Source organism: Anolis carolinensis, chromosome 2, assembly GCF_035594765.1.
Source record: "Anolis carolinensis isolate JA03-04 chromosome 2, rAnoCar3.1.pri, whole genome shotgun sequence".
Taxonomy (NCBI): domain Eukaryota; kingdom Metazoa; phylum Chordata; class Lepidosauria; order Squamata; family Dactyloidae; genus Anolis; species Anolis carolinensis.
The window spans coordinates 180,955,544-180,972,031 of record NC_085842.1 but is presented as its reverse complement, the minus strand read 5'-3'; the positions used below and the strand labels follow the sequence as shown (position 1 = coordinate 180,972,031).

The 16,488-nt window shown below is 41.9% G+C and overlaps 1 protein-coding gene across 3 annotated transcripts in view; it reads right to left on the bottom strand.

Moving 5' to 3' along the window:
- cacna1f (calcium voltage-gated channel subunit alpha1 F) overlaps positions 1–16,488 on the bottom strand; it is a 91,638-nt gene that overhangs the window by 34,646 nt on the left and 40,504 nt on the right. For all 3 annotated transcript variants that reach the window (XM_062971236.1, XM_062971235.1, XM_062971234.1), the window contains 8 exons: positions 12,379–12,436; positions 8,638–8,773; positions 7,017–7,146; positions 6,794–6,853; positions 3,938–4,044; positions 3,319–3,406; positions 3,030–3,137; positions 1,621–1,673 (listed from right to left, as the gene is read on the bottom strand). In XM_062971236.1, the coding sequence (XP_062827306.1) occupies positions 1,621–1,673; positions 3,030–3,137; positions 3,319–3,406; positions 3,938–4,044; positions 6,794–6,853; positions 7,017–7,146; positions 8,638–8,773; positions 12,379–12,436 (740 nt within the window). The remainder of the gene's footprint in view (positions 1–1,620; positions 1,674–3,029; positions 3,138–3,318; positions 3,407–3,937; positions 4,045–6,793; positions 6,854–7,016; positions 7,147–8,637; positions 8,774–12,378; positions 12,437–16,488) is intronic.

Below are 16,488 nucleotides of genomic sequence, written 5' to 3'. Positions count from 1 at the left end.
TCTCAGCCCTTCTCTAAATTTTGTCTTTGGTGGCAAAATATGTATGTATGTATGTATGTATGTATGTATGTATTTATTTATTTATTTAAAACATTTATATTCCAACCTTCTCACCCTGAAGGGACTCAGGGTGGAGCACAACATATATACGGCAAGCACTCCATGCCGGGACATAAAATAACTATAAATATACACAAACATTAAAATCAATTATGTCCACTTTCAAATCAGATTTTTAAACCAACTCAGGACACCATCCTGGCTCCGGTCAAAGGAATAGTTTCCTATTATTACCTCATCACACTGCACCAAAAGCTTGGTCCCACAGCCAGGTCTTTACCATCTTTCTAAAGGACAGGAGGGAGGGAGCTGATCCAATCTCGCCAGGGAGGGAGTTCCATAGCTGAGGGACAATTACTGAGAAGGCCCTCTCTCTCGTCCCCGCCAAACACACCTGTGACAATGGCAGGACCAAGAGCAGGGCCTCCTGGAAGATCTTAGTCTTTGCAGTGGTTCATAAATTATAGTTACATGAGAGAGTGATGTAAGGACAATATTCTTTCAAGTGAAAATCAGTTATGGGAGACTGCATGTTTAAGGAGAAGGACAGTAAAAGAAAGGGCTGCTTAACTCTGTCCTCTTTTACGCTTTATCTGTTCAAAATCACTCTTCTAAAGCTACTTCTCCTACAGGGAAAAAGAAAAATGAAGAAGCAGCTTGGCATAGGACAGCATTTCTGAGCATTCTCTCTGCCCTCTTCTACCCATGGTTGCAAATTTTGAGGCTGCTTTTCAGAAGAAAAAAATTATAAAGAAATGAAACAAAATCCCAGGTATCTTCGATATAATGTATGATTCGGATGCCTGCTTCTAGTCTGCTTCTCCATGACCATAATTTAATACTACAGTAGCCACTCCACCTTTGCTGTGGTTAGGGACTCAAACACCACCCCCAGTGGAAAAAATAATAATAATAAACTCACCTTTTTTAATCTGAGAGATTTTTTATCTCAAGGAATCTCTAGGTATTGTCAAAGGCTTTCATGGCCAGAATCACTGGGTTCCTGTGGGTCTTTTGGGCTGTATGACTATGTTCCAGATGCTTTCTCAGGAGAGAAAGCTTCTGGAACATGGTCATACAGCCCAAAAGACCCACAACAACCCAATCTCTAGGTACCCCAATGTAACACGATGGTCACCTTCTGCCTAAAGTTGAACATAGAATTGCACTGGAGGACCCAGAGATTCAATCAAATGTGTGAATGATCAGATTTGCAAAAGTCAGTATGAAGGGCTGACTGTAATTCAAATTCTGAATCCCTTAGAACCATGTATGGGAACCAGTCACATTACTGCTATTAAAATGATGACATGTTCAGTATTTTCCAATTCCTATTTGATTGGAATAGGCACTAAAATGGAAACCAACATAATGATAGAATGGGAAACAATAATGTTAACAACAAAATCCAGAAAGTAGTTGATCTTCACCAAATAGATTAATTGTTTTGGCTGGCTTTTCAGCAAAATGGCTACACAAGTGAAATTTGGTGGGAATTTGAATAGACACATTCTGCTCTGCTCACTGCTGTATTGTTGGCAAGGCATGTTTGGTACCTACTTGCACTCATTTGGGGTGTGCTTGGCCTCATCTGTGCAGCTGTAGAATTTGCCCTAGAGACAATAAAAAGAAGAGACTGGAGATCAGATAGTGATGGGACAGGAGATATCATCTCTCGAGGAAAACATCTGTCCTGCTATGCTAGTACATACAGTGTCCCTTCTGATAATTGAGGGAGACACTTTGTAAGCCAGACCAAATTTAAGATGGAGAGGTGAACTACAGTTCCATGTCAAACACCATATCTACTTGCACCTTTTATATTTTACCTTCTCTCTATTTCCAGACTTTTTTGTTTTGTCTCTGCCCTGTGTCCTTTTTTGCTGGCACAAAATGAGAGGTATTCCTGAACACTGACTGTGTGTGAAGGAACTGTTCAAGCTGTGAGAAGGTTTTTTGGAAAACAATATTTTGAGTTCCATGAAGATAAGACACAAGCTTGGGAGACAAGCAAAGTCGAGCTCAGGCACCATATTATAGCATTTGAAGAATGTCCACTCTAAGGGTGCCATGATCACTAATGCTTTAGGCTAATGTGACTGCAACCAGAAACACCATCTTAAGCCATGGGAATTGCAAGTGGTTGAAATAGTTTCAGAATAAAATGAGCCTTTACAACAATCTCTGGTTTGCAGTCAGACCTCGAACAGCAAGGCATTTCTTTTGCAATCCCCTGAGGAACTTCACCAAGAGTTAAAAAAATACAAAACTTGGGAATTTTGAGAGTAAAAAGGCCACCAGATAGGCTATAATGGACAGGATAACAGACATGATAAAGGATATACATTATGCTGAGTACTGTATTAAAACATAACACAACCTTTGGAGGACCTCTCTTTTTCCAGCCCTGTATTGGGATGGAACCCATATACATGTTGCACAGGATCAAGAACATCCTGCAGTGGAGCCCATTTGACATGAAATGTTTAAAGATGTTTATACATCTATGACTAATTCACCCATTACGTGTTTACTGCCCTGTCTTTGTACATATGTGTCTTTTACCTCCCTTAAAGTTGTGTTTTTCTTTGGGACAGATAGAATGGAAACAGGTAAACTGACTGACTGGTATTTAGAGTAATGTCTGGGATAAGTTGCTAGGAAACATGGACAGCACATGCCCCCAAGAAGCAATGTAAGAGCTGCTGATCAGTGGAACTCTCTGCCTCAGAGTGTGATGGAAAAGCCTTCTTTGGAGGCTTTTAAACAGAAGCTGGGTGGCCATCTGTCGTGGGTATTTTGATTGTGTTGTCCTGCACAGCAGAGGATTGGACCGGATGGCCCATGTGGTCTCTTCCAACTGTATGATTCTATGAATATATTCACTTTGAACATGTCCTCAATACAAACACACACATCTGATATAGAATCTTAATCTGACACATCCCACAGAAATGCTTGCACCTTACCTTGAAGAGCTGGACACCGATGCAAGCAAACATGAACTGTAGCAAGGTGGTGACTATCATGATGTTGCCGATAGTGCGAATAGCGACAAACACACATTGTACCACATGCTGTTGAGAAAGAAGGACATGAGTTAGTGAGCAGGGAAATATTTCAGCCTTCAATATTAAAGATGAGAGATGGGAAAGGCCAGAAGGCCCATATCTTCATAGCCCATATATTGTGGGAAGGAAGATTAGACCCCTTCCAGTTCAACAATCTCAACATCTGTCCTTCAAGTAAGTCCCTCACTTTGAGGCCCTTGGCCCGGTTGATGGCTCGGAGAGGACGAAGCACTCTCAGCACTCGCAAAATCTTCACCACAGAAATGGCACTTGAGCTAAAGTAGAAACAGAAAAAGAGGCATCAATGGTGCTGGATCAAAACCAAATTTCTTTTTCCATTATTTGAGACAGGCAATAATCAAATTTTGCCTTTTCATTCTGTACCAAAATAGTATACATTATTCCCTCACTACTTCATGGTTTAATTTTTGCGGATTCGCTGTTTCGCGGTTTTTCAATAAACTCTAAAAGACTATTATAAATCATAAAAATTACAATTTACAGCCTTAGGAAGGGAGGAAGGAGAAGCCAAAGGGAGAGAAAAGGAGCCCAAGCAGCAACGGGAGGAGGAGAAGGAAATTTATCAATGCACAATTGGTTGATAAAAACTTAAAATAGTGTGTAACTACTAAAATAATGTATAAATATTAAAATAAATATAGGGTCCCTACTTTGCGGATTTTCACTTATTGCAGGTGGTCCTGGAACCTAACCCCCTAAACAAGTGAGGGAACACTGTAATTCATTTCCAATTCTTCTTTTAGGGCCTATTCCCACTATTTTGCCCATTCCTCTCTCAGACTTACTGGATGCCGAAGGAGATGAGTGAGACGCTGACAACCAGGAGATCGAGAAGATTAAACCAGTTTCGGCAGAATGAGCCCTGGTGCAGGAAACCACCAAATGCAGTCATCTAAGGAAATAAATGTGCTAAGTGCCCCATGCAAAAGACCAAGTTCCACTACGTCCTCAAAATGACAATTCTATCACAAATGCTTGAAGACTATATGCCACCTCATTACACGGGCTGATTTGCCCTTTGTACACAGCTTCTTCTCCCTTTTTTGCCACGGAACCCAATACACAACGCACAGGGGCTTCTGGCTGGGCTCTGTGGTAAAAGAGGAGAGGAAATGGCACACGCTACCACCATGGCAACACAGGAGGCTTCTTGTGTTGCCTTTGCAACAATTGGGGGGGGGGGGAGCTGGGCGGCAATGCTTCCCCACGAGATGAGGGTTCAGGTAAATCAGGGAATGCGGGGCATGGAGCGACAGGTTCTCCACGCACCCAACTGGGACCCCATGGATTTGATAAGGATCTCGAGTTGCTCCATTCTGATTAAATGGATCTGCTCCTCCTATTTATCTTTAGTTATATTCAAGAGGTAGGATAGTAACAAGCATATTCATGTGTGAATCTTGCAAAGCTGGATGAGAAGTACTAAGATTTCTTTTTAAAAGTTCTGCATAGAGATAGATAGATAGATAGATAGATAGATAGATAGATAGATAGATCAAGATACAGAGGAAGAGGAAACAAAGATAGAATAGATAGATAGAATAAGCCATCAATGACTACTCAAGATAGTTTGCCTGTCCTTATTAATGGTTGTCCATATACTACAGTTTCATAGAAAAAATCCACAGATATAAACTTCTTCTCTCTGGCACTGTATTTTCTTCTCTTTTAAACAAACATTATACTTTTGAAGCTCAACATGGTGTAGTGTTGGATTGAGTTTGAGTGTTGGATTACAACTTGGAGACTAGAGTTTGATTCCCTGGACAATAGAAACCCACTGGCTGACTTTGGGAAGTCGCACATTATCCGGTGGCCCTAGCATGGGGCCAGCAGAAGTTGGAAACACAGCAACAACAGATCACACTTCTAGTCCTCAGGATTGCCAAGACATGTGTCTCTGTGCATGAACAATATCTATGCATTCTCAGGAAGCACAGAGATGGACTGATCAAAATTTCTAGTGGCCAGATAAGGGTTTGAGTCTCCTGACTAAATTCTTGTCTTTATCAATCACTGACAAAATCGAAATAAGTCATTAAAAAAGAGAAAATACAGTAAAACATTGTATTTTGTATGGTGTAAAAAAGGTGCAGAAACAAGTGTTTTACAGGGCAGGGTTTTAATTTGGAGGCAGTACTCATCCATGGCCTTGTTTTGATCTTGTTCTGTAATATTTATACCTTCATCAAACTCATGCAAATGGCAGGTATTATATCACCACTAGTTCTATACCAAGGATGGATTGCCTTTTAACCTTCAGCCCACTCTTGTGCATTGCATTGAAGACTCAAGAAAGAAGCTTCAGCACAGCTTCACAGTTGGAACAGAACAATTCCATCACTTATCACCCCACATTGCATGACTCAGGCTTAAGAACATAAGAGGTACTGATCAGCCAAGGTCTGCCTAGCACAGCACTCATAACAAGAACTGTAGCCACACAGCAGAACCAAGAGAACACAGTGAAACTGGCTGCAAATTGCTTGCAAAATGCAATGAACCTTCTTCCCACCATTGTAACAGTGCCTAATAATGTTGATATTAAATTTGTCTCCATTGTTAACAATAATGTGAACCATTTTGGTATAGTGGCTTGAGTGCTAGATAAGGGCTTCAGGAGACTATTGTTCAAATTCCTGGTCAATCATGGAAACCCATGGGATCGCCTTGGAGGCAAGCCACGCTCTCGCTCAGCCTCAGTGGAAATCAATAGCAAACTCTTGCCAAGAAAGCCTTATGAGAGTGTCATCACAAGTCAAGAGTGGACTTCAAGGCTCATGGCAACAATTAATAACAATAGATAGCAGCAAAAAACTTGGAAAAAAGTATTAAAAAACAAACAAACAATAGATAGCATGTGGCGCAGGCTGGTTAACAGCCAGCTGTAATAAATCACTCTGACCAAGAGGTCATGAGTTCGAGGCCAGCCCGTGTCAGGGTGATCACCCGACAATTAAAAATAAAACATAGCCCCTGCTCGTTGCTGACCTAAGCAACCTGAAAGATAGTTGAATTTAAGATAAATTTAAGTACCACTTATATGTGGGGAGGCTAATTTATGACACCATAAAAATCATACAGCCGCCATTGGAATGAGGCAATTGCTGTCGCAATGGATGATGAAGCAGCTGCTCCCCCTGTGGCCGGAATCAGGCATACCCTCAAGAAGCTCAAGAGGTTTAAATTGCCTCTGCATGTCTCTGTCTCTGTACTATGTTATATGGCATTGAATGTTTGCCTTATATGTGTACAATGTGATCCTCCCTGAGTCCCCTTCAGGGTGAGAAGGGTGGAATATAAATACTGTCAATAAAGCTGAGATCTGAAGTCATGGTCCTTTCCTCCTGGAAGTTGAACACATCCCTATATCTCTCCATCTCTCCCACCTCCACCCTCATACCTCATTACTGGGACTCTGATCTGGTAGTTATTGATCCTTTCCCTACCATCTATTCTCTCCTATCCAGCACCCTCAGATGAAAGAAGTAGTAGCCAAGAGAAGTGGGCTGTATGGTGCCAATCTGTTTCCTTGGCCCCTGGGACAAATGTCTCTTCTTTCCAATGGAAGCCATGTCTCCACACATTATTTCCTCCTTCTTCACTTGCCCTCACCCCGTAACTCTACTGAGTTCTGGTACCTTGAGCAGGATCTCAACAGTGAAGATAGATGTGAAGGCATAGTCGAAGTAGCCTAGAATCTGAGTAACAGGATGGGGGGAAATGAAAGCGAAAGACAGAGAAGGAAAAGTGAGAGGGGAAAAAAGAACAGAGACCAATGAAGAGAGAAACAGAGAGGTAAGAGGAGAGCAAGACTCTTCTGTCTCCTCCTCTTTTGCCCCATTCCCAGAGGATATGGCTTACATTATTGCGAAAAGAGTGTGCCCGGATAGGGTCCTCGGCTGCCAGAGATATGCTACTGAGGATGATGAAGACGAGGATGAGATTGGTGAAGATGTGGTGATGGATCAGCTTGTGGCACCCAACACGGAGTCTGGTGGAGGGAGAAAAGGCAGGCATATTAATGTGTCGGTAACATAAAATGAGATAATGGAAGTTCAAACCCCACAAATTTGAGGGGGGGGGGGTAAGGTTGCACCAGAAAGCAGAAAACTAATCCTGGCAGATTAAGGGTGGAGCTTGCTCGAGGAGTGGTATAGTCAAGGGACAAGGGTCTGGGAAAACCCTGATATGCCTAGAGCCTGGTCAAAAGACAGGAGTTACTAGCGAACCTCTGCAGGCAGGCAGAGTATAGACAAAGTATGGGTAAACTTCAGCCCTCCAGGTGCTTCGGAGTTCAGCTCCCACAATTCCTAACAGCCTACTGGGGTCCTTACTTTCCTGCGCTATCAGGAGACTGTTTAGCCTGATACTGTATTTCATATACAGTATGATCTTTTAGGAGCAGCTAAAAGAGGTTATTGCTGCTCATCGACCTAGTCAGACTATGAGAACTGAAGAGCCAACAAGGGACCAGGATCTTGTACTATCATTGCTTCAAGCTTGCCTCCTTAATGTGAATGTCTCCATTTTTTTTCATGTTAGGAGCAACCTGAGTCGCTTCTGGTGTGAGAGAATTGGCCGTTTGCAAGGACGTTGCCCAGGGGACGCCCGGATGTTTTTTATGTTTTTACCATCCTTGTGGGAGGCTTCTCTCATGTCCCCGCATGGAGCTGGAGCTGATAGAGGGAGCTCATCCGCACTCTCCCTGGGTGGGATTCTAACCTGGCAGCCTTCAGGTCAGCAACCCAACCTTCAGGTTACAAGGCTTTTAACGCATTATGCCACCGGAGGCTCCATAGGAATGTCTCTATAGGAAGAGCTGTACCTTGATACCTGCCTTTCAGCCCTTCTGAGGACCATTTACTGTTCTGGGGTTTGATTTCTATCCCACCAGACAACACACCTGGTGCTTCTAACGTTTATTTCTCATTTTGGAACCTTGCTCAGATGTATACAGCAACAACTGCTTTTGGCATGATCTACTGACTACAGTGAGCCTCTGCATCCATGACTTCTCTACCCACAGATTCAATCAGCCATGTTTTGACAATATTTTTTAAAATTTCATAAAGTAAATCTTGATTTCTCCCATTCTATATAAGGAACACTACTGTATATAATGTGGCTTGATCATCCATGAATTTTGGTATCGGGGCAGGGGGATGCTGAAACCAAACCCCAATGGATATCAAGGGCTAGCTGCGACTGTACTTGAAATCCTAACCCACCCCTCCCCCCTGTGGTAAAAAAAAAAAACCTAGACAAGAAAAGAGTTAGAGGAATTACGTTTTTGGACTACAACTCCCCAAACTGGCTGGTGGACTCTGGAAGATTTTGGATTATGAAAGTTGCCGTCAAAAAACCTAACTTTTCCAAGCTCTGAAATAGATCACGTTTTGACCTCAGTCTGCAAGTCTTGTATAATTACAGTCAGACTAAGATGACATCTTATTAGAGGAGAAAGTATTCTTCCTGTACTCACGGGTTTGTCTTGCTCAAACAGAAGAAGGAGCTTCCATCAGGAATGGGCATCACCTTCTCCGTGGGGGTGTCTTCCACTTTGTCAAGGTGGGACTCTGCTAGGCTTTGTTGGTCTCCTTCCTCTTCTTCCTCCTCACCTGAAAGCAGATTTAATGAGACAACTTATATTTGCATTATATATTGCCCCAGTCAGCATGTATGATGCCTATTATCTATCGGCAATCACTCGTGGCCAAGTATAATTGTCTTCCAGGGGTAGGGTCTTGGTGGTGGGTCTGTAAGTGACTGTTGAGACCTATTCTAGACCTGCATAGTTTTTTGCAATGAGGATATAAGATTCAAGGTGGAAGATGGTCTTGACATGTTTCTCCCTTTTGCCCTATATTTGTGCCTTCTTAAAATCCATAGCAACATTGGTAATAACTAACTTCCAGTTACAGTGCTAATTAGTTCTCAATGTTTTTTCTGCACTTTTAGATTAGCTTTAAGCCCATCTTTAAATGTATGTATCTTTTGCTGTCCATCGACATTCTGTAACAACACAGTAACAACAACAACAACAAACAGAGAGCTTGCAAACTACAATTCAATACAGGCGCAAACAATGAACAGGCCAAAACCAGTAGAGGAAAAAATAGATATTTGTTTTAAAAACAAATACATACATGCATACATCACCATCATTATTATTCCACTTTTTCTCTCTTAAAAGACTCTGAGCAGAATGGGGTTAGGATATGCGAAAGGACACCTTCTCCCATATACACCACTCTGAAATGTATTTTCAGCATTAGTTCTCTTACATATTTCACCACCCTTTGAAGCTATGTTGGTGTGAGCATGCAGGACGGTATTTTCTATGTTGCATCACTTCAGTTGTGGAATCCCTTTCAAGGGATGTCAGCCAGCTTCCTTCTCTACTAAGCTTCCAGCAAGTGGGCAAAGTGGCATTATTCTGTATGGATTTTAGTTTTTAACACTGAAAAAGCACTGCTCTTTAGATATATATTTATTTTTAAAGAATTATTTTGATCTGTTTTCTAGTAAAACACTCCAGGAGTCATGAGAGGGCAGAAAAGTGGTGATTAAATAAATTTGGCAACAGAAATAACAATCAGTCCCAGCCAGCATGACCAGGCAAACATCCCAGATACTACTGGAGTGAATGGCCTGCCTAGAGCTGTCCAAGGTCCTGCAAATTTAATTTGATGAAGTCAGTGCCCCACATATACAGTAGCTTTTTGTTTTGTGGTTCCTTAAGATTAGCCTGACTGCGCTAAAGCAGACATTCCCAAACTGTGTGTTGGAACACATTAGTGTGTTGGCTGCAGTGTGAAGGTGTGTCATGCAAACCTAAGGAAAAACCTCTGAGTTTATAAAATTCATAAAACCATCATATATCAACAGCCGATTGGAGGAACATATCTGAATAAATTCCTGCTTATGCTCATAAGAAGAGAGTCAAAAGTAATGGTCACAAAGGCAAGGACATATCAGAAGAAACAAAGTGTTCTTTCATACTAGACAATCACATTAGACAACCATAGAACTTCAATGCCACTTCATCTGCCACAGTTCCAGCATATGGATTTCTTATTTGATCTGTGGAACTATAGCTCTCTGGCAGATAATTCCAAGTTTCTTGTGAGACTACACATCTCTGGACTTTAGAGAATGCAGCTGTGGCAGATAAAGTGAAGTGCAAAAAAGACAAAAAAGCAGATAGAGTTGTGACAAGGCAATGTAGAGCTTCCAAAATAATCTTGTGGAATCATGTGGAGCCAGAAATAGGTAAGCTCCTATTATCTCCAAGCTCTGGCCATACTAGCTGGGGTTGATGGGAGTAATGGATTAACATATCTGGACCATATTTGTTTGTCTACCCTTGGCCAAAAGTATAAAAGAGCCTGAAATATGCAGTTTCCCTCTAAATCCCTCTGAGCTCACTGTATGAAAGTAGAATAGATTGTGCAAAATATAGTCTGCAAGACAAAAGACACTTTGCTGATCCTATTCTGTTGGGTCAGCCTTTTTTTAACCTGGCTCTTTGTACTCAATGAGGAACTGTCCCTCTTTTGTCTCTGGGGCCCTTAATAGATCATCATGTGTACTCTGGATGGCCCAGCATATATACCTTCACTCTATGCACGTAACAATATAGATCTGGAAATTTAAGAATTAGATAATGCACAGCTTTCCACATGGATCAAGCAGTGATCCTCAGAGGAAGGAAAGGGGTACGGCATCCTTTACAATATAAAAAGTATGCAAATATATCACAAATGTGACAACAATGACTGAAAAGATCCAGCAAGTGGCAATATCAAGGACAGATAGCTGCACTTTCACTGTTGCCTCCTTGCCTGTCTATGATGAGTGTCATCAAAATACATCAGACAAAAAAGCAAGCTGCCATACAACATGCTTACAATCCAAAATACTCTCCCCTCTCCCCATCCATTTAGCATCCTTCTTACTTCTCTCTGATATAGTAGCTTTTTCCATATTTGAAGCTTAAATAGCCCAGAAGCCAAAGGCAATTTATGCTAATGTCTGTCTAGCAGTTATGGAAGAGAGAATAGAGGGAAAACAGGCAGAATGAGCACTTTGAGGAATTGTAGTTTTAGTTATAAATGACACCGAAATCAAGATCTGCTTAAAGCATTGCGTTTAAAAACATAAACAACACAAGAGTGGCAAAAGAAATTGTCAAGTTGACTTCAGTAAGGTTTCCAGATGCTCACTTTGTTCCATCATCAGACTGCATAATTTTCTTTTCATCTGCATGAAAATTCTCGTACATTTTTCAAACCAGACACAAACAGTATCCACAAATTCCATATCCATAGATCCACGGCTTAAAAATATTTTTTAAAAGTGAAGAAAATCCTGATGTTTACCATTGTAAAAATCAGACTATGCCATTGTATGTTATGGGATTTGAGCATACACGGATTATGCTATCCAGGAGGGATCCTGGAACAAAACTCCCGTGAATATTAAAGTCCACTGTATATAGTGCTTTGAGAGAATTTTCACACATTTTCCAAACTCTTACTATGGTGCATACAGGATTTTGTTTTGGTGCATGGTGTTTTTCAGATACACATAGGGCTTTACTACACAAAGTCCTTAAAGTGTGCTCTGGCATTGCAAACCCAGACTATCTTCGTGATCGCATTTTCTGCTATGAACCTACACGAGCTCTAACATCCGCAGGGGAGTCCCTTCTCTCGCTTCTACCACCGTCACAAGCACAGTTGGTGGTGATAACAGAGAGGGCCTTCTCGGTGGTGGTCCCCGGTTTGAGAACTCCCTCCCCAGGCCTGAAAACTTAGCTGTCCCAATGTGCCTTTGATTAATCGGTTTCAACATGACTTGGCTCCCCTAGCCCTAACTTAATATCTGGCCCTTGCACTTTATTATCACCCGTGTAGTATACCCTACAGGCCTTGCCCAGCCTTCTCAGCTCTGAACATGTCCACTGTGCCCAACTATTGATTGGCTGTTATTGATCATGTCTTTATGATGTTTTTATATGTTTTATATGGTTTTTATTGTACTGTAAGTTATTTTATGTTGACATATTTGTAATCTTATTTTTGGGCTTGGTCCCCATGTAAGCTGCCCTGAGTCCCTTTGAGAAGATGCGGCGGGATATAATAATAAATTATTATAGCGTAGTATAGCTATCTTTATGGCTTTCACAGTAACCAAAAATAATATTTGTTTCCTTTCTTACCTGCTTCTTCACTGCCTTCTTCTGCTTCTTCCTCCTCCTCCTCCTCCTCACATTCCAACTTAGAAGAAAGCAAATGAAATATTGTTAGAGTGGAAAAGAGGAAGAAGCAATCAACAGATTGGGGGGGGGGGGGAGAGTGAGATAACACCTTTTAAAAACCTTGCAGACAATTACTTCAATTCTCTTTTGAACTTGGGCAGAGTAAGGTGCAGCAAGCTCTTCAGAATAAATAGTACTCGTGTCTCCGCCTGCAAATGTGAATGGTCCTAAGAAAGTTTGCAGAAATCAACACATATTTCTCCTACAAGGTCTCCTACTTTAAGAAACATATTAACAACAACAACAAAAACCACCATAAAGGCACCAGAATTTGTCTGATCTTGGGAGCTATTTGAAGTGTTAACCCTGGTTAATACAGTACTTAGGAGCCCCGGTGGCGAAGTGTGTTAAAGCACTGAGCTGCTGAACTTGCAGACGGAAAGGTCCCAGGTTCAAATCCCGGGAGCGGAGTGAGCGCCCGCTGTGGTTCCAGCTTCTGCCAACCTAGCCGTTCGAAAACATGCCAATGTGAGTAGATCAATAGGTACCGCTCTGGCGGGAAGGTAACGGCGCTCCATGCAGTCATGCCGGCCACATGACCTTGGAGGTGTCTACGGACAATGCCAGCTCTTCAGCTTAGAAATGGAGATGAGCACCAACCCCCAGAGTCAGACATGACGACTTAACGTCAGGGGAAACCTTTACCTTTACCTTTACCTAATACAGTACTTGGATAGGAAATACCAGTAAATACAAGGTGCTATGGGCTATATTAAAAAAAAATAGGAGCTGGCAAAAACATCTCTGACTATTCCTTGCCTGAGAAAGCCCTATGAAATTTCTGGGGTCACCATGAGCTGAGCATCAACCTGAAGGCACACATATATATATAGAGCCACCTGATTGTGAAACATAAAGGCCTGACCAATGGATTCAGTTGTCCGATAAGTTCTGCACTGGAATGAATTAGAGCTTATTTGCAAGCCAGATCCCTCCTATTCAAATATCAATAGAACAATGATATGAATAAATAAGAGTGAATGAGGCAGGAGGATAAGAGCCAAATGCAATAAGAACAGGTAATTTTAGTATTATTTATTTGTTTGTTTGTTTGCAGTATTTGTATACCGTCCTTCTCAACCCTGAAGGAGACTCAAGGCGGTTGATAATGCTGGCAACAATTCAATGCCCTCATACATCACACAAAGACATAGCCATTGTCCGTAAACAGTCCTGGGTCATTGTACTTTAAACTTTAACTTTAACTTTAAATATTCCTATGATGGGCCAAACGCCTGGTTCCACAGCCAAGTCTTTAGCTGTCTCCCAAAGTTCAGGAGGGATGGGGCCAATCTGATCTCACCTGGGAGGGATTTCCACAGCCGTGGGGCCACCACCAAGGAGGCCCTGTCCCTCGTCCCCACACCAGATGCGCCTGTGAGGCCAGTGGGGCCGAGAGCAGGACTTCCCTGGAAGATCTTAATCTACGAACTGGTTCATAGAGGGAGATACATTTGAACAGATGAGTTGGGCCGGAGCCGTTTAACAGTACTAATCAGGAGACGTCCCCTGAGTAAAATAGCTGTGCTTTCTAATGTGATTTGTCCCCGACTAGCAGGGCAAGGTATGACTTGAACAGGAGGTAAATATTATTTAATCTGTTTTTGTATCTCAGCATTGCTTAAGGCCCTCAGGTCTGTTCCTTTGGAGATTGCATTTGAGATGCCCTTCCCCACAGAACTCTGCTCCCAGAGGCGTGTTATTTAATGTTTTAAACTCTGTGAGAAAAATCCCACTCAGCCCACATTTTATGTCTAGACTGTGTCAGAGATCACTATAACCTCTGAGCTCTTCTATAAATAGATAATGCTCTGTAGAGTCCCTGTGTGCCTCGCTTACTTTAAAATGTAAATTTCTATGTAATAATACAGCAACCCTATGAGATTCCTTAGAGCCAGAGCTTCTATATTTTGAATCTCATTGTCTATATAGGCTTATTATATCCACTTGAGAGGTATCATGTGTCTCCAGCAGGAAGAAACCTTGCTGTCCTTCCTTTGGCAAGCATGGCATTTTCTATTCTGATGAACTTTAAAAAAATTACTGCAAGGGCTTTTAATAGTGTGCTATTTTGCTGATCCTAACAAATCTCAATATTTTTGGTGGATTTGGCTTTACTTGGTTCAATTTTATGGGTAATTTAATTGCATTTTAATAATAGTTTTCTATATGTTTTTATTAATGGCTGCATAAGTGTGTTAATTCATATTGTTTTAACTTATCTATACATATATATATATGTAATGCGTTGTCAAAGGCTTTCATGGCCAGGATCACAGGGTTGTTGTATGTTTTCCGGGCTGTATGGCCATGTTCCAGAAGTATTCTCTCCTGACGTTTCGCCCACATCTATGGCAGGTATCCTCAGAGGTTGTGAGGTATGGAGAAACCTCACAACCTCTGAGGATGCCTGCCATAGATGTGGGTGAAACGTCAGGAGAGAATACTTCTGGAACATGGCCAGACAGCCCGGAAAACATACAACAACCCTATAAATGTAATGTTTGTTTTTCCAATGCAGTAAACAAAAATACCACTGGACAAAATGACACCAAATTTGGCCACAATACATCTACTAATCCAATGTATGTCATTCACTTAAAAAAACCCTAAAAAAATAAACCAGAAAGAACTTAAAACCCTGCAAAACCAAGAAGACATTACAGCGCATGCTAGACTGGCCCCGCTCCCTGTGCAAAGGAAAAACAACGCGCCAACCATCCGTTGCCAATGAGATAGCCGTCCCTGATATGGCATGCAGACCACTTCTGGTGTGACAGAACTCTTTTCTACTTGAGGCAAGTATGAATGTGGAAATTGGGAAAATGACTGTCCTGGCCAGGCTGCTTCCTACCTAGGGAAATCCTCCGTTGGCCACCTTGACGAGCCCAGAATTGCCTTACAGCTACAAAGCCAGGCTGCTTCCTACCTAGGGAAAACCTCCAGTGACCACCTTGAATAGCACAGAATTGCCTTGCAGCCCTCCACTGATCCCTTAAATAGCACTGAACAGCCTTGCAGCTTCACTGCCAGGCTGCTTCCCACCTAGGGGAATCCTCTATTGGTCACCTTAAATAGCACTGAACAGCCTTGCAGCTTCAAAGCCAGGCTTGCTTCCTACCTAGGGGAATCCTGCATTGGCCAGCTTGAATAGCACTGAACAGCCTTGCAGCTTCAAAGCCAGACTGGAAAACTTATCCACACAATAATAATATTAATAGTGATAACATGTTTAGAGCCAGTTTGGTATAGTCCTTAAGCCTTGTACTAAAACCAGGATTTAAATCCACAATCTGTGACCTTTTTACTTAGTGATGGATGATCTGTTACATGAATCTCCACTAAAGAGTACAAAGTAGTGAGTCCACGGGGGCCTTATGGGGCCTTGTGGTCTCTTCCAACTCTACGATTCAATCTTGGTGGATCAGGACACAAACATAAATGGAAAAAAACACTCTCCTTTTAAGAACATGTATTTCCCCTCCTTCTGAAAATGGTTGGTTGCTTCTGGGAATATAGATATACTATGCTATTATAGCCATTCAGTTGTTAGAGCTCTATCCTGAAGCATCCTAGGACTTTTAGTTTGACAAGGTAATTAGATTTTTCTGCAAGATCTCTCTAACATAGAAGTTCAGGAGAGGGTAACTAGAACCCTCAGGGTTTTATAGGATAGAACTGCACCATTCAAAGTGGTAGCAAACTGCTGCAACCCTGCAGTTGAGATATAGTCGGGAAAAGTACCATTCATATTCAGTTCAGAAGAGCAAGCAGAACACAACAGAAATCATGGTAACTGCATCAGGCTAACTTTTGCACTGCTGGAATTGAGAGTGTGGCGCAGGCTGGATAGCAAGCCAGCTGAAACAAATCACTCTGACCAAGAGGTCATGAGTTCGAGGCCACCCCGTGCCTGCATCTTGTCTCTGTCTCTGTTCTATGTTATGGCATTGAATGTTTGCCTTTATGTGTGCAATGTGATCCACCTTGAGTCCCCTTCGGGGTGAGAAG